Below are 25351 nucleotides of genomic sequence, written 5' to 3'. Positions count from 1 at the left end.
TATCAACATTCTAGTCTGCTGAGCTCCTACCAGAATCACCCATTAAGCTTACAGCATTCTAGTTATTTGCTAGCCCCTATATCCAAACTTTTCCAAATTCTCCCTGCAAACCAGTTCCAAAGGCTTCTGAACTACATTGCCAGGAATAGTCACAGCAGTGATCCCACTTCTCAATAACAATTCCCTATATTGGACTTTTCATTGCTGTGACAAATACTTGAGAAAACAACTTAAAAGGAGGAAATACTTATTTTGACTCATGGTTTTAGAGTCAAGTGGTCGGCTTTCTCCATTGCTGTGAGTGGGTGGTGAGACAACATGGCAGCAGGAGTATTTGGTGGAGAAAAGTTGCTCAGCTCCTGGTGGCCAGGAGACAGAAAGGATTTCATTTTATTAATTACTGAGAAACATTCCATTGTATGGATATACCACATTTAAAAAAATTCATTAGTTGATGAACTTTTGGGTTATTTACACCTTTTGTCTGTCATGAATAATGCTGCTATAAACATTCATGTACAAGTTTTTTGTGTAAAGATACATTTTCTGCAGTGCAATTCAGTTCTGACACTGATCACCTGAAGTTAGTGTACCCTATAAGTTAAGGACTTAGCCCTCTCAAAACTGCCCCCAATTCAGACACTGCTGCAAGTTTATGGAGTCCTCAGGCTACCTCCACTTCTGACTGGCTACAAATTTGGAGGTTCCCACCACTCCCTCAAGTTCTATAAAAAGAGTTGCAGTGCTTTCATAGGAGCCATGAAAGCACAGAGGACAAGCACTCAACCCAGAATGGGGCTGTAAAAGTGTGCAAGGAAGATATCCCAGAAGTGACCTCTAAGCTGCAAGTGGAATTTTGATACATAGGTAATAGAAATAAATAGGTAATAAAAATTAAGGACTTGAGTACTACCTGAGAAAAGTAATTCAAGAAAAGACTGAAGAAAAAGCAGAAGAAACATCCTCATCTTTATAGGCCATTTTAAAGAGTTTGGACTTAGGAGAGTGTGTGTAGAAGAGCCAGATCCAAGAGATCCTTAGAACATACCAAATGTTAATGAATAGCAGAGAAAAAAGTGTATGTGCTAAAAGAGAAGGAGAAATTAAAGAAGCAGGAGGTAAGCCAGTAGAATATTGAAGGAGTAACTAAAAGCCAAAGGAAATGTGTTTGAAGAAACTGTTCCAAGTGCTGTTAAAATGTGAAGGCCAGGATGTAGATGTATCTGTTAGCAATATGGAGTGATCTTGACAAGGGCTGTTTCAGTGAGGTGATTGGGGCAAGAGCCAAGCTTCTGTAGGTTGAAAAGTGAATGAACTGGGAAGTGGGGGCAGGAAATCTTGACAAGGCATAGACAAAGGAGGTCAGGTAGAGCAAGATGGGCATGAAGAGCATAATGGCACTGGAGGACAGTTTGGCATGGTGAGATAGTCTTATTTTATGATAGATGAGACTTAAATACATTCAAACATTTCTGATTTCCAGAAGTGGATAGATATGAGAAGCAAAAGAAAAGAGTAAATTGGACAAGATCCCAAAGGAAGTGAGAAGCAATAGCATCCAAAACACAAAGACTTTAGGGATGAATATGTACAGATAGATTATAAGTTTGATAGAGGATGATTGAGGACTTGCTGCCTGATGCCCTCTTTTTTCCTGAATAGTAGAAACTAATGTAAGAGAGGTAGCAGGTGATTCTGATATTTAAGGTGAGTACAGGAGACTTGGAATAGCCCCAGCAAAGGATAAGAAAGCGCTGATTAGAGAAACATTAGTTTCTGGATAGTAGTAATGGTCCTGAAATTGAAATTCAGGAATTTATGGTAGCACTGCTCCATCAGCATTGAGCAGCCTGGAAGTGAGTACAAGAAGAGAGACATTTATAATGGACCAAGAATTCTAGGCTGGATAGGGAAAGAAGTGAAGACAATAGAAAAATAACTGATGGGGAAAAAGTATAGGGGCCAGTGTCTGAAGTGCCAGGGAGCGGCTGTAAGAACAGATGAAAGTAACAAAGGGCACAGTCACTAGAGTGAACACTGGTGCTTAGCTCCAACCTCTTGTGTTCTTCTGGTTTTTAGACAGTCCCTCTGTGGTTTATTAAAGGTCTTTGTTTTACCTACTCACTCTTTTTGACCAGTTCACTATTTCTAAAGTAGAATGATGTTTGCACAGTGGTTCAAGCCTATCATCCTAGAAAATTGGGAGGCTGAGGTTGGGGGAATCATTATTCAAGGTCAGCTTGAGCAAAAAAAAAAAAAGTTCACAAGACCCCATCTCAACCAATAGCTGGGTGCAGTGTTGTACACTTGTCACCCCAGCTACATAAGAGGCTGAGATCAGAAGGATTGCAGTTCCAAGCCAGGCTGGGCAAAAAAGTTGGCAGAACTCCATTGTAGCAGAAAAATGTGGGTGTCCTGGCATGTGCTCATCATTCCAGTTACAGTGGGAAGAGTAAAATGGGACTGTAGTCCAGGCAGGCCTGGACAAAATAATCAGAGCAAAAAGGGCTGGAGGTGTGGCTCAAATGGTAGTAAATTGAAGGCTCTGAGTTCAAGCTCCAATACTGCCAAGGAAGGAAAGGAGGGAGAATGAGGACGAAAGAAAGGGCATAAATCATAGCAGATAAAATTCATTACCACTAGCTATGTTTCTGGAGGAAAAACTTAAGTATGTAACACTTAGAAGTTACCTTTAGGCTGTTTTCTGTGTTTGTGCATCTTACTCATTTAAAGTCTGAACTATCAGGGATGACTTACTCAGGGAGGAGTGTATCACTGGGAAGGAGTGCCTCCCCTTCCCAGTCCCTGCCTGTCCTCACCTGCTCCCAGTTCCTGCCTGTCCTCACCTGCTCCCAGTTCTCCTAAATTTCTTCAGCTAACCTGTCACTAAAATATGAAAGTCCATAATTGCAGTTAAATTGGAATACTGTCCCTTGCTTAAATACAGATGCTTTTGGAGGACAGTGTGTTAAGCCTTTATCCATCATTAAGACATTTGTGGTGAAGCATATGTTTGGTCTGTGTAACCAACGAGATAGCTTGCCAAAAACAGATTTTTATATCCACCAAGAGAAATGAGATCCAGAGAATCACACAGCAGGGATCAGACTGGTCAAATCACAATGCTGGGGCTGGTAGGACAAGCCTGAGAGGGAGAGAACATTTGAGAAAGAAGGCAGTCACAATTTTGTGGTGGGGAGTGGGGAGGTTTGAACCCAAGGTCTCAGACATGCCAAGCACACACTACTACTGAGCTATACCTCCAACCCAGTCGGATTTGTTTTTTGGGTTTTTTTCCTGGGGGCAGTGCTAAGGTTTGAACTCAGGGCCTCACACTTGCTAGGCAGGTACTCTACCACTTAAAGTCACTCCGCCATCTCCCCAGTCACAAATTTTAACTTTGCCACTTTTTGTTCATATCCAATCCTATGGAGAAAACCCTCTATGGACAGAATTGTGGGTGCTTCACATGATTTGCTTGTGGCAAGCTGGATGACTGTGTCACTGAGAGAGTATATGGAAAAGAGATTATCCTTGTAGAAAAGGGAAATGCTCTACTCAGTTTTCCAACCCCCAGACTCCCAAGAAGCTCGGAATAACAATGAAATGAATTTGAAAATGATTCATCAAAGAGGCACACAAGGTAGCTGGCCAGCAGAAATTTATTTAGGGTAGATAGCAGGGTGCAAAGGAAGAGGGAGAATAAACCAGCAGCACCTTCTGACAGTGCTATCAGCTGGGTAGGAGCTAAGGCTCAAAGGGGCAACCTTCAACCCAGGGGTACTTATGTCTTCTAACTGGGCTGGGCATTTCCAGTTCAGAACTGGTCACCTGGATGTATGGTTGAGTACCTAGCAACTTCCCAATTACCCTATTTTGATCCTGTCACTCAAGTCTGGAGACAAAGGGTCTGGGTTGGCCTTGCAATCAAAGGGTCTGGTGACATGGGTGTCTGTTCTTTGTGGTCCTTTTTTAGGTATTCTTACCTCTCACAGATGTACAAAACCAGGCATTTTCTGTTCCTGGGCTTAATTGGGTATTATATCTCATTTAACATCTAAAAGGAAGGAGGGTGATGGAAAGGATGCAGATCTGTGCATTCTTGAACAGTTGATTCAATCCTTGCTGTTCTAGAGGTCTTTCAGTCTTATTTCCTGGTTTTGTCTCAGATCCTGAACACAGCTTAGTTTTTAATATATCTTCTAATTTCCCTGTCACCTTACTTTAGCTATTGTGTCTTGGAGGTGTGCCTCTGCTGCACAACACCTGGGTGCAGATTTTCTGTGGTACTGATTTTACATGCTGTGATGACATGCCTTCTAATCATCCTCATTGTGGCAGCAGGCATGCTCAGACTGTTCTAAATCATTTCAGAGTGTCTGAATCTATAGATGATGAGTGTCAAAAGCCGATTTAGTTACGATACCCCACTTACTGGGATAAGACTCATTATGGCTTTTCCTTTTGTGGGTAATGATGCACAGGTGAGATCCTGTGAGGCATGTGGGGTATTAGGGCTCTTAGTTTGGTTTTCTTTTTCCTATTATTATACACTCCTATTGAGTGTATAAGTCTTTTATTTGCCTGGATTGGTTACCTAGGAAACAGCTGCAGGGTAAAGATAGATTGGCTGTTTGGGGAATGGAGTTACAGGCCCCTTCAAGAGCAAACGACTTCTGTTGGATAAAACAAAAATTAGTAATTGGCTGGGCTTGTGCTAATCAGAGTGCTATAGGAGTCCTACATAATGTAAATTTAAATTTTTTATTTTTTAATTTTTTTAGTCTTTTATTGTGCTGGGGTATTGTGGCGTTTACAAAAGTTCTTGCACTGTATCAAATATATCACACTTGAATTCACCCCCTCTAACATTCTCCTTTATTTCTTTAACTTCTTTTGGATTCATTTAAAGTCACTAAATATCTTTTAATTCCTCCTGTGTACCACTGCTGCAGGCCATTTGGAGGATTTCCAATGAAATACGGGTGCACTTACTTCCTCTGAAAAGATCATGTTCTGTTTGGCCTTAAAAAAAAAAGCTACCTTTGAAGTTAGTGGTGTAGCTCTGTATCAGAGTGCACACTTAGCATGTGAAAGGCCCCAAGTTCTATCCCCAGCACCAAAAAAAAGTTACCTTTTAAAATCAAGTGCATAATTTCGTGATGCAGAGTAAATGTGTTAAGAAAATTTGGAGGAAATAAACCATCTTGAGTGTAAATGTGAGTGGTTTCTCTGTGCAGGAGATAATTCACTGAAATAAAAGATGAAATGTAAAGACCTGGTGAAAGCTGAGTACCAACACCTGAACTTACAAAATTTAATAGTAGCAGCACAATTGCCTTGCAGATTCCCCCAGTTAGCTTCCAGAAAATGTGACTATGACACAAATTTTATTGACTTAAAGTCTTCAAAAAATGAATTAAGTGAAGTCTATTTTCACTAAAAGTATGGCAGAATATTAGTTTTGGAATCTCTGACCTATGAGAGCCATTATATATATATATATTTTTTTTCTTTAGTGCTGGGGATTAAACCCAGGCAACATGCATGCTAGCATGCTAGTTAGAGCAGAAGGTCTAGCTCTACCACTGACCTACACTTCTAGGACACAATAAAATATTTTTTAATTAATTTTCTTATATACAATAAACTTTCTGGTTGTCAATTAGAATTGGCTTTCCTTTCTCCCAGAACTGCTGAATATTTATTTAGTCTTGATTTATTGTGGTAACAAATTTTATAAACACAGGAGAACTCTTTAAAGCTGAACATCTATCAGCGTTATTTCCAGTTAGTTTATAGAGGGCATAGCTATATTTTTCATTTCTTACCTGTCCTGTTTATACTCACTTGATGTGGTTTGCCAAACAGGAGAGGAGGGGAAAGCAATCTCACTAAGGAAGCTTAATAATCATTGAGCAAGAAGGCTAAGGTAAATTCCATCCTTTACCATGTCCATAACCAGAGAGAAAAAGAAGCTACATAAGACACTTAGAAATATTTGAAGAAGAGATATTTTAGTTATGATTTCCTGAAGTTACAATTTTTAATGTGTACCAGCAAAATATAATCCTCCAATGTAAATCTAGGGTTAGTAGGTATGTAGAGTTGTTACCAATGAGCCTTTCTTTGTGTATTAAATTGTGAAAAATTCTTCCATGAGAGGAATCCACAATACTGCATTTTGTCAGAGGGATTGTCGTTGCTTGTAGTCTGTTCTTAAAGCAGTTATGGCTTTTGTAAATGGAATTGTGACTTCAAGAGGGTAATTAACGTTAGAAGTCTTCTGCTGAGTGATCAGCAGTGGTTTCCCGTTAGGAGTTCTTGGGCATTGCTTGCTGTGAATGCTTGCTTTATGTCCAGAATAACAATTAAATGCTTATCACAGCAAGACACTCCACCCTCCCACCCCATCTTGGGTTGTCTTTCAAAGAAAACTTTTAATTTTTTTTTTTTGAAAAAGGCATGCAACCCCCAGATACCTACTGTTTGGTCTATGAAGTCACTCAGCTCCAGTGGTAGCTAGGAGGTGCATAGTGGGTGTCATTATTGTGAAGGTTTGCTCTTTTTGTCCTGCCTGCCTCCATCCTGCCCATGACAGCCCCATAACTGTAACACTACTTGCACCTATGCAGTGATTGTCAGGTGACCTATTATTGGGTGATGTGGGAATAAAAGTACAACTTGTTTAGTTATCCTTTCCACTTATGGTCAGAGTTAGCATTAGAGAAGGAAAAAGTGACTGCAGCTCATTTTTCAGAGCAGAACTGATGGCTTGCTCCATTTTCTCTCAACACATTGCTTTATTTCTAAAAATGTGTCTCTGGCAAAACACAAGTTGTACACCTACCCCACATCTGTCTGTGCAAACAGAGCCAGCCCTGTTCTGCATCTCCCAAGACAGCTTCTAGGAACTTTACTGTCAGAAGGCCCTATTTCTGGCAAGTGCTATGATTTTGAGATTTTTTTTTTTTTTTTTTTTTGGTGGCACTGGGGTTTGAACTCAGGGCCTCATGCTTGCTAAGCAAGCACTCTTACTACTTGAACCACTCAAGATATGGTTTCCTGAACTATTTGCCCGGGGCTGGCTTCGAACCTTGATCCTGATCTCTGCTTCCTGAGTAGGTAGGATTACAGGTGTGAGCCACTGGCACCGGGCTGACAATGTGTTTTGTTTTTTTTTTTAATTTGTGTTCATATTAAGAAAATAATGGTGATTCAAAAAAGACCACTCCCCCTACCTCAGAAAAGATGCAAAACTCTACTGTGTTTTCAGTGGCTCCAAAAAATTTCTGCTTTCATATTTTTTGGTAAATGTTTTCCTATTTGCAGGTGCTCTTGCAAGGGGAAACAGAAGTTTTTATTCAAGAGGAACATTTTATCATTCTTAGTGGGGAAGAGGAGAAAATAATTACTCTTTTGCCTTCCAAATCTGGGATTCTATAAATTAATTCACCCCCAATTTTTTTGTGGATGTTGTCCTGCATACTAGGCAAACACTAAACCACTGAGCTACATCCCCTGTTCAACTCACCCCAAATTGGATTAAAGGGGTCCTTGGGTTTACCATGAGAACATGCTTATGGAAAAATAGTACTTAATGTTTTAAAAAAAAAAAGTCACTTTCATTTTATTTAAACGGGGAGGGAGCACTTTAAAAATTACTTTCTTGGTGTGATGGTACACACCTGTAATCCCAGCTCTCAGGAGGGTGAAGCAAGAGGACTTTCAAGTTCAGGGCCTGTCTGGGTTATAGAGTAAGTTCCAGACCAGCGTGGGCTACATAATAAGACCTTATCTCAAAACACACACAAGATCAGCCCATTGTGGTGGCTCATGCCTGTAATTCTAGTTACTTGTGAAGTGGAGATCTGGAAGATCAAGGCCAGCCAAGACAAAAAGACCCCATCTCAACAATGATGTGTGGTGGCGTGCTGCCTGTCATCCCAGCTATGTGGGAAGTTGATCACTGTTCAGGCAGATGCAGCATAGATGAGAGACCCTATTTGAAAAACACCTAAAGCAAAAAGAGCTTGGAGGTATGGATGAAGTGGTAGAGCATCTGCCTGGGAAGTACAAGGCCTTGAGTTCAACTCCTATACAGACAAAAAAAAATTACCTTTGTAATTTTCCTTTGTGCTTTTCTGTTGAAGCATGCCTAGAAATGGTTTGACAGTGTGAACTCTTAAACATTGTATAAAAATCAATAAGCTAGACCTTTTAACTTTGATAAATATCACTTCTAGTATTTAATCCATTATTTAATTTTGCATATTATGATTAGGCATATTTCAAGTTTGCCTTCGATTTCCTAAAACATGTTTGTGGCCTCAATAAGTGGTGAGTCTTGAATCTGGGAATAGAAAAATTCCAGTTCTTTCTACCAGTATACAAACCCAAGGAGCAGGAATCTCATCCATATTTTTCTTTTTGTGTAGCTGGCTCTGTTGTTTCGCTATTGTCCTTGGAGCCTGGAGCATTGCCTGATATAAGTACTCAGAAAAGTATTTGGGAGACCAAGGCAGAAGAGTCTCTAGTTCAAGGGAGACCCTGTCTCAACAACATCAAAAAAGAAAAGTATTTGTTTAATGAATGACTGAATTAACTCACTGCTTTCCTGAAGTTGTTGTTGTTGTTGTTTTAGGTTTACTTTTTATGTTAAATCAGGAATTGTTCCATTATAAATGACAGGAGAATGCTGAAGAAGACTCATGATTAAAGTGCTTGAAAGACCCACACTAAAATAAGATTTAAGGACTGAAGGGGTGGTGGTAGGGAATACTCCCTGAGTGTGCCAGACCTACTAAAGTACTCCCACCTTTTGCGTCTTCCCAGGAGCACTCACTGTGGGCCTGGTGCGACAGTGTCAAACAATCCATGGACGTGACCGGACATGCATCCCTCCCCGGCTGCCCCCAGAGTGGGTCACCACACTGTTTTTTATCATCATGGGAATCATTTCATTGACTGTCACATGTGGTTTGCTTGTGGCTTCCCACTGGCGAAGAGAAGCTACAAAATATGCTCGATGGATAGCATTCACTGGAAGTAAGTAACCCGTGCTTACTAAATTTGTTTAGAAGGTACGTGCACTGGTGTTTTTATGAAGAAAATCAAGAACCAGTAATAAGAACTCCATAATCATCAAAGAGCATCACTTGCCTATGGCCATGAGCTAGACTTTGCACAGTCCCATCAGTTCTTCAGAACTCTTACTCCAAGGCCAGGACACCCATACCTGTGATCGCTTTGTATGAAATGCTATTTTAATGAATCTTATTTTGTTCACATTGTTACATAAGTACTCCAGGTCTGTGATTTAGAACTTTCACTAGCCTGAATCTTTTCCTCTTCTTGAAGGTATTGGTATCTTCTATCAAAATAAAGATAAATCTAGAAAAATGTATATGTAAATTAGATGAAGGTGATGATTTGCTTTTAATATTGTTGTATGACCATTGAAAAATCAACACATTTGGTTATTTAATAGTTGTTTATCAACATTTCTTTCTCTACTACACTATTCCCAATGGTGTAATCAATTTATGTGTTACACATTCACTTGTATTTTACAAAATTGGTTTAATCTCAAAAAGTCAGAATCTTATCCCAAGTTAAACAAAAACATAAATACCAAAGAAAAGATACTTCTGTAATTCTTCTTTCTTCTGTCACTCTCTAAAGCACTTTTGCACCCCAGGAGACTTTTGGCAATATCTGTAGACTTTTTCAGTAGTCAACTTACTGACGTCTAGTGTGTAGAGGCCAGGAGTGCTGAGCATCCTACACATGCACAGGATGCACCCCGTCCCCAGAGAATTGCTTGACCTCAGATGGCAATGATGCACTAATGAGAAACTGCTCTAAAGAAATGGGATGGCAATACATATGAAAAATGCTATGAGATTTCTAATTAAGGTCATATCAAACTTGCATAAGTTTTTAAAGATGATTAACACAGCTTACTTTCACTTGATATTTTCACTAGGAAGAAGTTTGATTGGAATAGGGATAATCTCAAATATCCCTACTAATATTAAAATTTATGGACCAGGGACATAACTCAGTGGTAGAACACTCATCTACTCTGCACAGGGTCTTGAGTTCGATCCCCAACACTGGAAGAAAAGACACCCCCATGTATCCTTAAAGGCTATAGGATAGTGATACTCCTGGAGTCTCTGTTTCTCCCTAGCTTTTCCGTGAAACTTTCTCTTTAGTTTATATTTCTGGCTCTATTGTTTTATTTCCATCTATATATTGCCCTTAAATTTAAAATTCAGATCAAGTTGCCTTTGGACTGGAGGCATGACTCAAGCAGTAAAGTGTCTGGTTTGCAAGTGTGAAACCCCGAGTTCGAACCCTAGACCCAACAAAATAAAAAAAGTAAACCAATTCAGTTCCATCTATCCAGACGCTTCCAACCTTGTTAAGCAGTGTAAACTGAGTTGATGATTTGTCCCCACCAAAGAGACAATTCTTTTCTAGGGAGCAAGGGCCGGAAACAGTTGTATAGACAAGGCTGCTAAATCAAAGGGCATCAATGAAGGATTTAAAGATAATCTAATCTTTATTTTCACTCACAGCACTATCTGGATAAAATTCACTCTTTTCAGAGTAAAATAATGTCAACGAAGGATTCCGTTGCTGTATTTAGTTGAAACTTAGGAGTGCATTTTCTCTGAGTATCAAAAATCTAAGTATAATTTAGCAAAGGTGTATGAGGCAAAGAAAGCATTAAGAGACTTACATGAGCTTTAGTTCACCTGACCCAATAAAGGGAAAGAACTAGAATTACCGTTTTTCATTCCCCTCAACAGAGAATATTTTTTAAGTTTGTGTAGTGGATCCCAGGTACAAGGTATTTTTCCCTTCATTTTTGAGCTAATATGTTCATATGATACATAGCTGAAAGTTTAAAAGCAAGTGAAAAGTCTCTATGTGACCCTGTCACCCAGCCATTAGTAACCTCTTTGCTGGAAGCAATCACTGTTACCCAGCTTCTGAGGTTTCCCACTAGAAGTATTCTGTACACAGAAACACATATGTGTGTGTGTATTCCATAAACATGTATTTATATAAATTCTCACACACTATTCTGTGCCTTTGTTCTTTAACTTCATATACCTTGGAATTAATTTTATGTGCTTTACTCTTCTTTGCTTCCTTAAATACAGTTTTCGTTGCCAGAGCTAGTTTGTGGGGGTAGCAAGTTCTAAGAAGAATTGGGCTCCCCCTAGTGTTACCTTCCAACCCTTGGAGATGTCCTCTACCTCTTGTACATTTCTATTCCAGTTAAGCTGTAGTTAATAATGTGAGGGTAACTTATTCTTTGATGACTGTGCACAATGGGGAAATTCATTCAGAGGACAGCTCTCATGCAATGGGTCTTTCTTATGGGAACAAAGAGGAATCCTGTTCTTCAAGTCTGACCCCTTTTCCTTCCTTTGTCCCTCTGATTTACAAGCTCATCTACCAGTGCATCTGATTTCTCTTACCACCGAAAAGCCTGTGCATGGAGGATATGAAATTATGTCTTTACAGTCTTATTTAAGATGCAGAACTTAGTCTTCACAGGTCGATAGATAATACCAGCATTAATATTTTCAGATCTAAAGTAACTTCACAGTTCTTAGTAGTTTGAAAGAAAAACTCAACCACCTACATTAACTCTGCTGTCCAGAAGTATAGAGAAGCTAATTCCTAGAACTTAAAAGCAAGGTTAGATTGAATAGGAACTCACTGCTTCCTTAAAATCTGATTAAGCTTTTCCTTACCAATTTGGAAAATAACTCTTAATATATTAAATTCTAACTGTACTTATTGAGAACTTCATTATAAAGGATAGATTTTTATTTTACAGTAGAAAATAGGGAAGGAATAAAGTTGGCACATCAACAAAATGAACAAATTTAATTTACATATGGCTAAAGCATTTTTCTCCTAAATTATTATAGTGTTTCTTTAGTTAGATTAGTCAACATTAAGAAAAAACTTTTTGAAACAATCTTGTTGCATTGGTGTTTGTTTGTTTGTTTAGACAGGGTCACATTGTGTAGCCCTGTGTGGGCTCTGGAGTGCTAGGATTACAGCTGTGTACCACCATGCCTGGCACTGTTGATGTTCATTAGCTTGTGTATAACTACCTAAATTATGGTTTCATTTTACTTACCAAAACCAAATTAAGCTAGAAGAACAACTAGAAATTGGTGACAGGTAGCACTGATAAGTGAGCATTAATAGCAGTAATAAAATTGCTTGTTGCTAACTCTTCAACAAAAAGGCCAAAATTGTAATGATGTTTAACACCTGACTTTTTAATTTGTTCTATAGTAGTTATCACAAAGAATCCAAGTTTGCTTATATAATATTATTTGGTGTGGTCATTTGTTCGAAATAGGTTTTATGTCTATATAACATAAAATAATCTACCTCAGTGATACAAAACAAAGAAGAATGCTGGTGTTTCTTAAGTGGTGTATTACTTAAGTAAATGTTACTTTTTAATATATTGTTGGAGGTTTTCCAGCCAGGAAAGGATTCCTAATTGGCTTTTTTAAGGACTCTCATATTAAGTTCTGCTGATTGATTAGCAGAAATTTTAGAGACAGGTGTCAGCAGATATATTTATATTGGGCTCTGTATAAATTCCTGGGGATAGGTTTATCTTGGAAAATGTTTTTCTGTTAGTTCATAATGGAAAGCTTCAACTCTTCATATACAGTGACTAGTAATCTGTCTTTATGCTACACAGAAGAAATATTTCTTCCTCCTAAGAAATTTGAGGGCCTATGAACATTTGACCAATACACCTTTAAACAGCCAGAGTATTTTCTTGGAAAAGCTACGCTATCTGTAGGTAGCTAATGTTTACCAAGAAGAGAATTTCTTTGGCATCATGGAGCATCATGCTGTTTGCCAAAAGATTGGATTGGGTTTGCTTCTACCCAGATAATTGGGCTTTCTGATGTCTTTCTAGAAACATCTTAGTAAATAATACATTTCATTGTCTTTGCGTACAAAGCTCATAGAGGTTTCTCATCTCACATTAATATCTCTGTGTATTCAGAAACCTGATAAAAATTTTACTTTTTTGGAACATTGTCCATGATAAGAGAGAACCACTCTTAACAATTTGTTACTCATCACAGAGATCTGATGTTCTTTCTACTAGCTGATTATAAACTAGAGTAAGATAAACAGTACTTATTTTTATGTACCTTTTCTCCAGTTCCTTCTAACTAATATTGAGAGGACTGGAGAACTGGCAGAATAATGACTATGCTGATAGTAGTATACAGCATTTATTCAGCACTTCCTGTCAACCTGGCACTTTGCCAGGGACTTGACTTTTTTTTTTTTTATCCTTCTAGTACTACTCCCATTTCTAGTAAGTATTAGGGACAGAACTTTACCTCTTACCATTTCCCCTAATTACTTGTCTAAATGATTACGAATTGTATATGTGAGTACTTAAGAGGTTTGGAGAATACCTTTCTTAATAGTGATCCCTCAAAATCACCCTAAAACCTACATAAGAGGCTAACCCAGCTTTTGCTAGGTTTGTTAGGCTTCAGGGACATTATATGACCTGTAGTATATTCAAATCTTTTGACAAGTGGTCCATCTTTTAGCCAGTTTGACCTTATTATCAGTTTACAATCCTTATAAACTTCCTTTGTGCCAAATTTTCATTGTTTTTTTTTTTTAATTGCCAAACCATGTTACTAATGTTGTGTTTTGGTTTGTTTTACAGTGATCCTTTTCTGTATGGCTGCCCTAATATTTCCAATAGGATTTTACATCAATGAAGTCGGAGGTCAACCTTATAAATTACCCAACAACACAGTAGTTGGGTCATCATATGTACTTTTTGTCTTATCAATTTTCTTTACAATAGTAGGACTTCTATTTGCTGGCAAAGTTTGTTTACCAGGCTGATGAATGTCTAAAATGCTTGACTCTTATTATTTTTTATTTTATTTTATTTTTTTATTTTTGGAGGGTGGGAGGACAAAGACAAGGCATCTGAGCAGTCCTCTCATAGGAAGATGCTTAGATGAAACTGATGCTGAAAAGAAAAAAAAAATGCTTTGATTTGTTCTCACTATGCACTTTGGAGTAAAAAAAAAAAAAAAATGAGAGCCTTTTCCATAACCAAAAACAGACATTATTGACTAAATCTCCTGAGCATATTCAGGCAGTCAGTCTGCACTGTGATAGCAACCTAGTGAAGGAGAGTGCTTTATATTGAAAAGCATGTGGCCCTTTGTGACTCTGTTGTTCTGTTTTTAATGTCTAATGATTCATTTGAGGAAAAAAAAAGTCTAAGTATTTATGAATCATGGTGGACCAGAGGGATGCAAGAGAAGTTCATGTGGGGCTGGCCTCACCTCCTAACAGATTAGTGTTCACAGCTTCCTTGTTACGGTTTGAGCCTTTGGCACCAGAACAGATTGCATTACTGCAACAAGAAGCCAATAGATCAAAACTTATTTGCTAAAATGTATGTAAAAATTCTGAAATTCCCTAATTTCTGTGTACAAAAGAAGGAAACAAACAAACAAAAAAACTGAAACACTAAGAGACATGTTGTTTGGGGTGGGTGGGTGGGTGGGAGAAATCTTCCTTATATTTATATAAATATATATATAATATATATATTTTGCTGATGCAGTATACAGTGTGTATATATGTGTGTGTGCGTGTGTGTGTGTGTGTGTGTGTGTGTGTGTGTAAATTTATATATGCACACATGCAAGCAGTTCCTGGAAGAGAACTCTGAATGCTTTGCTAGCAAAACACTGTGGTGTGCAAACCTAGAACTCAATAGAAAAAAAAGCCATTTATCTGAAGGCTGCATAGTGGAGAGAGTCTTCAGTTTACCTCATTCTTTGTAGCAGCCCTTGATTTTAACAAGTTTTTGTAATAGGTACAAATAATCCCATACATTTCTAGGTGCAATTTTAAGTTAAGCTAAAAATTCTTTCTAGGTTTAATTTATTTGTATATGATAATAGAAGTATGATCATGTCATATAATTTGGGGCATCTGACACTATTTAAATTATGGCAACATGTCTATTATATAGAGATTCTTTTTTCTACTGGCTCAGTCTGTTACATTAATAATGCATTTTACATGTTCAAGCACACGACTTTGCATAAATACAGAGGTCACTAGCAAATATCTGGCTGTTTTGGCTATTTACCACACTAATTTCACTCTGCCATAAGAATTAAATTCCTACTGTTCTCATTTGTAAGCATTATTAATATATCCTTACCAAAAACTTGAGCAATACAATATTTTCTTTATATGCTATATGCCTTTGTTTGCTAAAAGCTAACAATTTTTTTGCATTTACTTTAAAGGGCTGTACTAAACCCACAGCTTTAAGTTTTTTTCCTAAAAGAACCATTGCCGCTAACCCTTGAACTCATGAATAGTTTTAAAATACAGTATTTCTCTTCTCCACATTTCCATGCCTTCATGTCAATGCCTAGTTGTTTTTCATGGTGAACACTTGAGATAATCTCCTGTTCGAAATGTGGGACAGGAGAGTGTTTCGTGGCAATGGAACTACGTTTTTCCTCCATAGTGAAAGGCAACCCAGATGACCCTCTCAGTAAGTACAGTCCCATGTAGCCCATGCTTCACACAAGCAGGAATGAATGCATTGTTTTTTAAGAAGCTACGGAATGGTAACTATAGAGATGGGCTCCCTCCTCAGATATTCAAAGTATGGAATGGAGGAGATGGATGTGTTTCACACTGGCTTGTTTGATACTCATATATCTTACTGTTTGTTCCACAGTATTCCGTTGTGAATGAAAACCCCAGTGTTTCAGTTCACTCAGGAATCTAGGGGAGGAGGTGGACCACCCCTGGGGGACATTCCTTGAGTGTTCTGGGGGAAAGTCATACTTTTCTTTCCCCAGGTATAAGAAACCTTTAGGAAATCAGAGGGAAATCATTTTCCCCAAGTATTATGATATCTAGTCAATTCTGAGAATACTACCAGCCTGTTCTGTGGACATTGGGATTGCAGTTCCCTTTGTGATTTGATTAGTCCTCAATCAAATGGATCACTTTGAAGGAAAGCCTTGGTTGTCACCATTATACCACTGAGATAAAGCGTTAGCAAAGTATGGTTCAAACTAATTGATGATATGACCAAGAGCTTTTCTCTTCCAAAAGATGGATTTTATTGTAAATAGTTTGTCAAAATATTTTTAACTGGATCATGAGCACGGGGAGAGAAACTTTCTCAGCTGCTAAGAATTTTCCCCACTGTTTACTTCTTTCACTTACAGTGGTATTACATAAGATTATAGCATTTAAGGTTTTATTTGTATCTACTACCCAAACCATTAAATTGTCTTTAATTTCATCATTGTCTTGGAGGTCCAGTGCATGCAGGGCTGATGGGGAAAGTACCTCTAGGCCATCAGCACTAGCCCATGATTGAGACCATCCCATCAAGTAGTATGTGAACATACAGCCTTTGTAATTCTTCCAGACCAAACGCTGAAATGGACTCATTCATATAAATTTCTATAAATCCTGTAAGTGAAGAGAGCCAACTGTCAGCAGTTACTTTTCAAAAGGTCACTCTAAGTACTACATAGTACAGTATTAATTTATAACAGGAAACCATATCTTGTAAAATGTATATAAAACACTTGTTTAATGGTGCAATCATTTGTCAAACTTTTGTCTGTTACATTATTTTTGGAGTGTGCATTCTTCTCATACCTAAGACTATCACTGTAAAATCTGCTGAAAACTATTTAGGTTTTACTTGCACAAAACTGAATTAGTTTGAAATTATTGGAAGCTCCTACTGAACATACCTAAACACCTGTAAGCATAAAAACCTTGAATTCATTAAAAGCAAACACTTCAATATGATTCTTTCCAAAGGTAATCCATGTTCTATGTTGTTAATGTGTGTATGTGATTTTTCTGACTCTTCCACCTTATAAACCTGTTTTCTGTTTCATTTGTTTTGTTTTTGAAGGACAGCTTTTTTTTTCTTTTTAATGTTCTAGATGACCAAAATACTTTATTGGTTTTTACCCTTTTCCCTAAAGCTTTGATATCTCTGCTTGATGTTCTTTGAATTCACTATTCAGTCTCTTAAGTGAAATAATAAGAAGTCCTGGTGACAGTCTATTGATTTAAAGGAAAGGCCCTGAAAAGGTATTGAAAACTAACTTTGATGTATTCCAAGCTATTTTGCATCGTGGACTTCCTGAGAAGAACATGTTGCATTTATTTTGTCTTTATTGAAAGACTATTAGCCACAAGTTACTCTGATTATAGTCACTGTTTTATCAACCCACTTTGATCTTTTAAAAAATTAAATTTACATTCACAGCTCAGAACAGTAAGCTGTCTTTCAGAAAATGTTTGAAGGATCAAAATAGATGAAGGAAAAAAGTGGCCTGCGTAGGTAGAATTCCCTACACAGGACTTAGTTGTACCATCTCAAGAGATTTAAAGTTTGTGATCAAGGTCTGTATATTATCCCAAACTTTATTAAGAATTGTTTTCTAATTGGTTATAACATTTTTTCAATTAATAGTTTCAAAGCAAATTGTTAATACAACTGTATAAAATGAACATAATTTTCTTCACTTGTATTTTTGTTATTGAGCAAGTTTATCAAAATAAATTGTCTACTAAAGAAACTAAAAAAGGCTTCAATTACTTTGAAATAAGCTTTGATTTTAAAAATTGATTTCTTATAGAGGTCTCACATACTCACATAGGGATGTTTTCATTGCCTCTTGGATTGGTTTTATTAGCATGGGTGTGGGGGGCTCCCCTTTCTTCTTCCACTCCCACTCCTAACTCACCCCTTTAGAAAAGAGATGTCATTAATATTTCAGAACATGGATTAGGTCATGTTTACAAATAAGAGTCATTCAGCAATAAAAGGCCACATATCAATAAAAGACTGCATCATGTTTCCATGAGCAGCTGGGAGAGAAAAAAAATGAGCCAAAGCCCCTAAACCAGCCATCTTTCTCTTTTTCTTTCTTACACATAGACCTAAGTCCATCTTTGCTTTATTCATCAGTTTTACTTTACTTCAGGCTGAAGGATTTTGCCTTCTAAAATCTTAAAACATGGGTTGGAGAAGCATGTGGAGTTCCTTAGACTTCACACTCATCTATGCTCCATTACAGCTTCACTATAGCTCTCAGGATTAGCTTAGCCTAATTACTGCATCTTTGCTGCTTTTTCTTCTTTATATGGCCATTTCAAGAGCCTTATGGACAGTTGGAGGTTAAGATACAGTGGGCATTAGGTGTTCTTGGCTTCTAGGACTTGAGGCCATTTTCATAGGGTGCCCAGCCATCCCCGTTTGCCTGAGACCAAGGGGTTTCCCAGGATGTGGGAATAATTATAATAACTGTGATAATTGGGAGTGTTCCAGGTGAATGTGAATGGTCACTAGGCCACTGAATCTTACCCTGTCTTAATACACAGAACAGAAATATTCTAAAGGTTCTTTTCCACAAATGTTAACAAACAGATCAACTGGGAATTGTAATGGTAGACATACTGAACTTGCAGGAGGACATGTTTCCTTTTCTTTGGTAATACCGTAGGAATAGGTGACAGAGAGGCTTTAACAATAAATTGGGCTCAAACATTCCTTATTTTGACTTAGTGTCCTGCTAACTCTATTCTATCCACTGTATAAGAAGATAATAGGAAAAACACCAGGATTAGAGGACCATGGGTTCTTTCATGCAAAGTCAACTCTTCTGGGTCACAGTTACCCAGCAACAAAATAAAGACAGTTATTTATACATAGAATTAAGAATAGAAAGTGTAATTTACTTATTTATTTATTTATTTTTAGAGTTTGGTTCTTTTTCCAGGAAAAGAAAACCCTGTAAGTTGTGTTTTCAAGCACATTCAAGGTTTTTACCTAATATCCCCATTTCTAGTCACAGCCCAAGACCACCTAAGATTAAATTTCAAGAAGAGACTTTTTGTGAGACTCAAAACTTTAGAGTTGGGTGAAATCTAAACATGCCCAGTGTTTCCATTTTCAGAAAAGCTATCAAGGCCTCAAAAAGACTGACTTTCCCTTCCCAAAGTCACAACTAGGTCTCAGTGGAGCACTCAACATAGGAATGAATATGTTTGACAAATGGGCCTTGGACCTAAGCAGATGTTTGAACTCTGTAGCCATCAGCACCAGCCTTCCCCAGCTCATCCCACCTGCTCCATTCAAGTCAGTTCTGCCACAGTACTCTCAACTCGGAAGGAGGCACATGGTTCCCTTGGCATGTTCCTGTCCTCCATGTAGCACCAAACGAAGCCCAAACTTCTTTGGCATGGCATTGAAAGCCCCTTCTGGCATAGCTCCAGGCTGTCTCTTCAGTCTGTCTCCCATTGAGCCTCATTATTCTTCATTCTCTCCCTATAACCTTCCCTTGCCATGCTGTGTCTGTCCTATCTCCTCCTGGAAGTTTTCCTTCATCCCTCCTGTATTTGAAATATAGCTAACCTTTTGTGCTTTGGGTTCCTTGTTCCTCAGTACAGGAGGGGAGTAGACTGCCTGGATTCAAATCCCAGTTCCATGATTTTAGCTGTGGAACCGTTCGTAAGTCACTTTGCCTTTGTGAGCCTTGGTTTTTTCATCTGTAGAATGAGTCTAATAATGTTGGTTTAAAAGAGATAAAGTGCCTGGCACATAGTAAGCATTTAAATGCTACTTACTGCTTTTATCATTACTAAACACTTCTCTGTAACTAAATTACATTTGTATGTGGTACTGGGGTTTGAACTCAGGGACTCTCACTTGCTGGGGAGGTGCTGTACCACTTCAACCACACCTCAGCCCTTTTTGCTTTAGTTTTTTTCAGGTAGGGTCTCGTGTTTTGCCTGGGGCCAGCCTCCAACTGCGGATCACAGGCATGGAGCCACCACTCCTGGCATATTGATTAAGATGGGATCTCACTAACTTTTTACCTGGGCTGGCCTCAAACCTCAATCCTCCTTATCATCTCCTAAGTGGCTAGGTTTATAGGTATGAGCCGCTCACTGTGCCCTGCCTGGCTCTTAAATTATTTATTTTTAAATATAAATTCATGGCTTTCTCATACTGTATTCCCAAAATACCTGGCGCAATGTTTTACACATTGAATTACCAAAATTAAATTTGGGGCTATATTATAAAGGAAAACCATATATTATGGACCCACATACATGAACCCTGGCAATTCAAAGACCCAGTCACCTATCTACCAGGAATGTTCCAATAATATTGAGCAGAAACTTACCTAGAGTAGTCCTTATAAGTGTGGTTACTTTGGGTAGATATTTTACTGTATGTCAGTTTCATTGATTTTTAGATTTCCTTCTGGACTTGAACGTTTACTATGGAATTCACTGAGCTCTAACATTGCTACAGTAAAGAGGACCAGGATGAGGTAAGCACCCTGTTGATCCTGACAGAACTCTGGAGGCTTCCTCAACAGTGTGGGAGTCTCTGCTAGCTTGAAGCCATACATTTGGTATGTTTTGCAAGGACTTGCTCCTGCCAAGATGTTTTTAATTATTTCTGCTGATAGGAATTGAACTCAGGGGTTTGGCCTCCTATTATATTGGTTGTCCCAAACTGGCCATTTTAAGGCACTTTAATAAATTGTCAGTTATATCTGGTCACTGTTAAATCAATCCCCTTCATCATCTGAGAGCCAGTCAGTAAGTCAATTCTGTGTCCTAACTCTGGTGCTCTTTCTCTTGTTGTTTAGGTATTTAATATCAGTTGTCTAAGACAGTTCAGGTGTGTTCTTAAATTTAAAAGAACTCTCATCCTTCTACATTGCTTTGTTCTCTATGGCCAGTGCACATGCAGTTGAAGAACCTGCCAAAGAAATGGTTTTCACTATCTATCCCTAATTGCTGTGGGGTGAAAAACATTAATGTGCATACCTAGGCAGGATTTGGTTTTTTGGTACTTGTGAAGCAGTGAGTAGTGTGTGGACTTAATCTGCATCCCACCCCACACTCCAGGATTTCACTGCACTTTTGCATTCAGGGTCATTAATATCTTCCTGTTTCAAGTGCTACTGTGAGGAAGTAGCACTTACCTGATTCTAATCTGGGACAAAATAATTTTCTCTTTATGATAGCTCATGCCTGTAAAAAAAATTTAAAAACAAATAATCCCTGAATTGAGGTATAGAAAATGAAAAGTTCCCACCCCAATGATTCTCCTTCCAGAGAATCATAATTAATAGTTTATTGGGAGGTTTTTTTATAAAATGTGTTTTTTTGGTTTTGGTTTTGGTTTGTTTTGTTCTGTTTTTTGGTACTGGGGTTTGATCTTAGGGCCTTATGCTTGCTGGGCAAATGCTTTACCACTTGAGCCACTCCCCTAACCATAGTTTGTTTATTACAACATTTTGCTGTTGTTCCATTTAACAAAAGCAAGATCATATTTTATATATATATATGTATATATATGCCACCATTTTTTAGGCTGCTTAATATTCCATTTCACACATACACACATATATACCCCATTTAGGTCATTTCCAAGTTTGTGCTGTTACAAATGGTGCTGTGAATTTAGGCCTTACTTTACAAAGACTGCCCAAATACCAGAATAACCTGACATTCAACTACTCTATTAAGACAATTCATTTTTTCCTAAGTGCTATAGTTAAGTGATAGTGATACTTGATAAGTTTAAAGAAAAAACCTAACCTTAAATTCATGTGTTGTGCTTTTCCACGCCATCTTAATCCTCCTCCTGTGTAGTAAGAGGTGGTATTTTATAGATTAAACAACGAGACATCAAAAGGGCAAACAGCTTACCCAGGTTCTCTAACTAGTAACTGGTGTGAGTCTGGATTTGAGCCTGGCTCTCTGACTTCAGATCTAGGCTCCTGCTGTCACACATTGCCAGTTTGGCAAGTCTAAAGGAAATAAAAATAGTTTGCCCCGGTTGCATGATTCCTTGGCTCAAACAGAAGCAGCTAAATCTATGGTTTCTACTTCTGGATGTGGAATGCAAAGCCATAAAAGGTAGTCCCTTTTAGAAACTACTTTGTTGAAAGAAAAAAATATTAAGAACCTACTTGAGTTTGTGTTTACACTTCCATCATTCCTCTTTCACGGTCAAGCTTTCTCTTTGTAATCATTGTTCAGTAGTATTTTATACTGCTAATATCCTCAGTTGGTGAAACTAGTGAGGTCACCCACTGGCTTCAGAATTTGATCACCCAGGGGAATTTCCCCAAGCAGGCTACTCCCCATTCCCCTCACATGGCACTTAAAAATCAATCATAGCCCTCAGAGGGAGGAGACTACTTGGTTATTGTGGTTCCCAAACTGTGTGGAGGCCACGGTCAAACACTAGCAAGAACCCTCTAGTCATTTTTGTCTGTCTTCACATCACTGCTGAGCCATCAGTTGTCTCATGCTGAATGTGCCCATCCTACATTTGGGGCATGGCACACTTTGGTGAACTAGGAACGCCTGTGCCTGTGAACTCTTTCCCCTTGGGTTTGCTGTCTCACAATGGTGTTTCTAGCAAGTCTCTAATTTTCACACTTCTGAGCTCTTCATATCTATTCATCTAGAAGATCCCTCCCCTTTTACTTCCCTCAGAGGCATGTCAGCCTAGTACTCACTTTAAAGTTCCACTTTAAAAACAAAACAAATCAAAACTGTTTCTTTTCTGTCTCAAGCCATTTGGCTTCACAGAGCTGATTTCTCCCAGCTACAGAGCTGGACACAGAAGCTGGGCTTGGCCAATCAGTCATTGTGCTCAGCTTAGGAATGAATGAGGCCTGCGACCAAGAAGCCAAGCCTATAACTTTGCTCCTGGAAAGAAGTGTTCTCTTCCTGTAGGGTAGTTAGGCTGTGGAGGACAGTTTGGTGTCACTGTGTCCAAGTTCACCAGCCACATCTGAAAAGTCTACTGAAGAATCATCAGGCCATCACAGAGGAAAGGGAGCTGAGGAATGCAAACAGGATTCCACTGACCTTTAGCCTGGGGGTCAAGCCATGCTGGAGGCCAGAGCTACCCCTGGATTACTTAAACAGGTAATTCCCCTTTCCTGAAGCCAATTTAAGTTGGGTCTGTCTCCATTAATGGAAAGGCTCTTGACGCACTCCCACTTTCCTCTTGACATTAAACGCACTCCTCACCTCCCTTGCTTTGGCATGTCACTTTTTTAGTCACTCAAGCTTTTATAAATTTGGAAAAAGTGGTTGACTTCCTGCTGCTTCTTGGTCCAACAAAAATACCTGCTCCTTGGTTTGAAATAAAGGAAGGAAATAAAGGAAAACACAAATTATATCTAAAAAGTATATACCACCATAGTCCTGGGTAATGTTACCAGATACGAGCCCCTAAACAAAAGACCAGACATGGAAAGTTGACCCTGGTCAGTCCCAAGAACCTAAGGTCAGAGAAAAAAATTCCACTTGTGCTTACATGGGGCCAATCACCATCTACAAGCTGAGGGGAGCAGAGAAAGATGGTACCCACACATAGCTTTCCCTTTGGCTCATCCTGCAGCCTAAAAGTTCTACTCTGTCTTATCCATCTGACACAAATACATCCAGAGAGTGTGTGTCATGTAAACTTGAGATGAAAAAAAGCAGTAACAGGGCCTATTGGGTGGCTCACATCTGTAATCCCAGGTATGCAGAAGGTGGAGTTCAGGAAGATGGAAATTCAAAGCCAGCCTGCGCAAAAAATTAGCCCCCATCTCAACAAACAAGCCAGGTGTGGTGTACATGTCTATAATCTCAGCTACGTGGGAAGCATAGGTAGGAGGATAGTGGTCCAAAGCTAGAAGGGGTGGGGAGTACATGACCCTATTTAAACAATAACCTAATGCAAAAAGGTCTAGGAGGTGTGGCTCAAGTGATAGAGTGCCTGCCCTGCAATACCATGCCCTGAGTTCAAACCCTGCTACTACCAAAAAAGAAAAAGAACAGTAACAAAGATTTTCCAGTGTTGGGTTTTTCTTGTAAAATGTTGAAAACCTACATATCCAGGAAGCAAGGGAGCAAGGGTAGTAGAACTGGGGCTTCCATGTCTCAAAGAAATGGTGTCTCCAAGTTGGCTAGCTCCTTCCATCCAGGATTTCCATCCAGTTGGGCACAAGGGCCCTTGCCTCTTCTTCACAGTGGATGCTCGAGGCCTGTGATTCCTTCTTTCTGACCTCCCTCCTTCCTGCAGTGCTGGTGTTGGCCAGACACTAAAGGCCCTATATGGTGTTCCCAGCCATGGCTGCTGTGCCCGGAATAACTAGCAAATAGCGTCCGTTTTGAAAAATTTGGTCGATTCTGAGTTGGCCTGGGGTAACATCAGAAGGAGCACTCTACCATATGATGACTACCACAAGTCGCACATGTTCTAGCTTCTACTAAAGGTCCAGACAGTGGAAACTGGCCTGAGAAATGACCCAGATAAGAAAAGCTAAATGCAGATCCTTTGCCTCTTACAAACTGGTAGACACTGGGTGCATCACTCCATCTCTGTTGGCCTCTAAAAGAATGGGTTACAGAGGTCCCCAGCCATGGGCCACGGCTGGTTACATCATAATCACTTGTGGCCATTGTCCACCATAGTTCCGTGTCAGTCTCCTGGGAGAGAATGTCTGGATCATGCTTTCTTAGCAAACCACCTAGGTGATTCTGAGGGGGGCCTGGGTCAGGAACCACAGCCATCCATAACCTCTTCTGAAGTTGAGGCCACTGGCCTTGCTGCTGTGTGGCCAGGTTTGGGTGGGGCTGGACCTGGAGAGGGTGGAGACTATCAGACCTCTCCAAGACATGTGGTTAGGACACCCTGAGGAGCCCAAGGAGGGAAGAGATCACTGCCTCTCACATTTGTGGACTCTCTGGGATCTTTGATTCCTATCACAAGAAGCCAGCAGGCAGGCACGAGGGCTCTAGGGGTCTAAACCCAGAGTGGCCCAAGACCTGCTTCCAGGCTTCTGTGAGGTGGAGAGAGGCAGAGAGACCTGGGAGAGGTGGCTACCAACACGGAAGTTCTTCTTTGGGTGAGCAAGGCTCTCCCTTTCCCTGCCCCAGGTGGCAGTGCTGCATTTGGTTACCTTGGAGACCAGCTAACACTGTCCCGCAGGGCCAGCTTGGATCAGCTAGAAGTGGGAGCAGGGAGAGGCAAGGCCCTGGGTGCCCAAAGATGGAGAGATAAATGAAGTGCAGGTGAAGGTGAGTGTCACAGGGGTTGGCAAGGGTGGGCAGAGAGGGAGTGGGGGAGGCCTAGACACTGAGCTCTGGACTGAGGAAGGTTTAAGGAACCTGGGGTCTTCACATGCCAAGCATTGTTCTG

At 39.3% G+C, this 25351-nt stretch overlaps 2 protein-coding genes across 3 annotated transcripts in view; both read left to right on the top strand.

The window, feature by feature from the left end:
* The window catches only part of Mosmo (modulator of smoothened), a 52970-nt gene extending 38782 nt beyond the window's left edge, over positions 1 to 14188 (top strand). Inside the window, exons 2-3 of one of the 2 annotated variants that reach the window (XM_020163539.2) lie at positions 8836 to 9048; positions 13757 to 14188. In XM_020163539.2, the coding sequence (XP_020019128.1) occupies positions 8836 to 9048; positions 13757 to 13941 (398 nt within the window). In that variant the 3' untranslated portion in view covers positions 13942 to 14188. Of the gene's footprint in view, positions 1 to 8835; positions 9057 to 13756 lie in introns of those variants that run through there. The other variant, XM_074059629.1, reaches the window with a different exon arrangement.
* Positions 14189 to 14613: 425 nt separating this feature from the next.
* Positions 14614 to 25351, top strand: part of Vwa3a (von Willebrand factor A domain containing 3A) — a 62429-nt gene continuing 51691 nt past the window's right edge. The window contains exon 1 of the mRNA XM_074059627.1: positions 14614 to 25230. The gene's annotated coding sequence lies outside the window, so the exon portion shown is untranslated. The remainder of the gene's footprint in view (positions 25231 to 25351) is intronic.

This window comes from Castor canadensis, chromosome 17 (assembly GCF_047511655.1).
Source record: "Castor canadensis chromosome 17, mCasCan1.hap1v2, whole genome shotgun sequence".
Taxonomy (NCBI): domain Eukaryota; kingdom Metazoa; phylum Chordata; class Mammalia; order Rodentia; family Castoridae; genus Castor; species Castor canadensis.
This window is presented reverse-complemented; position numbering and strand designations above follow the sequence as displayed.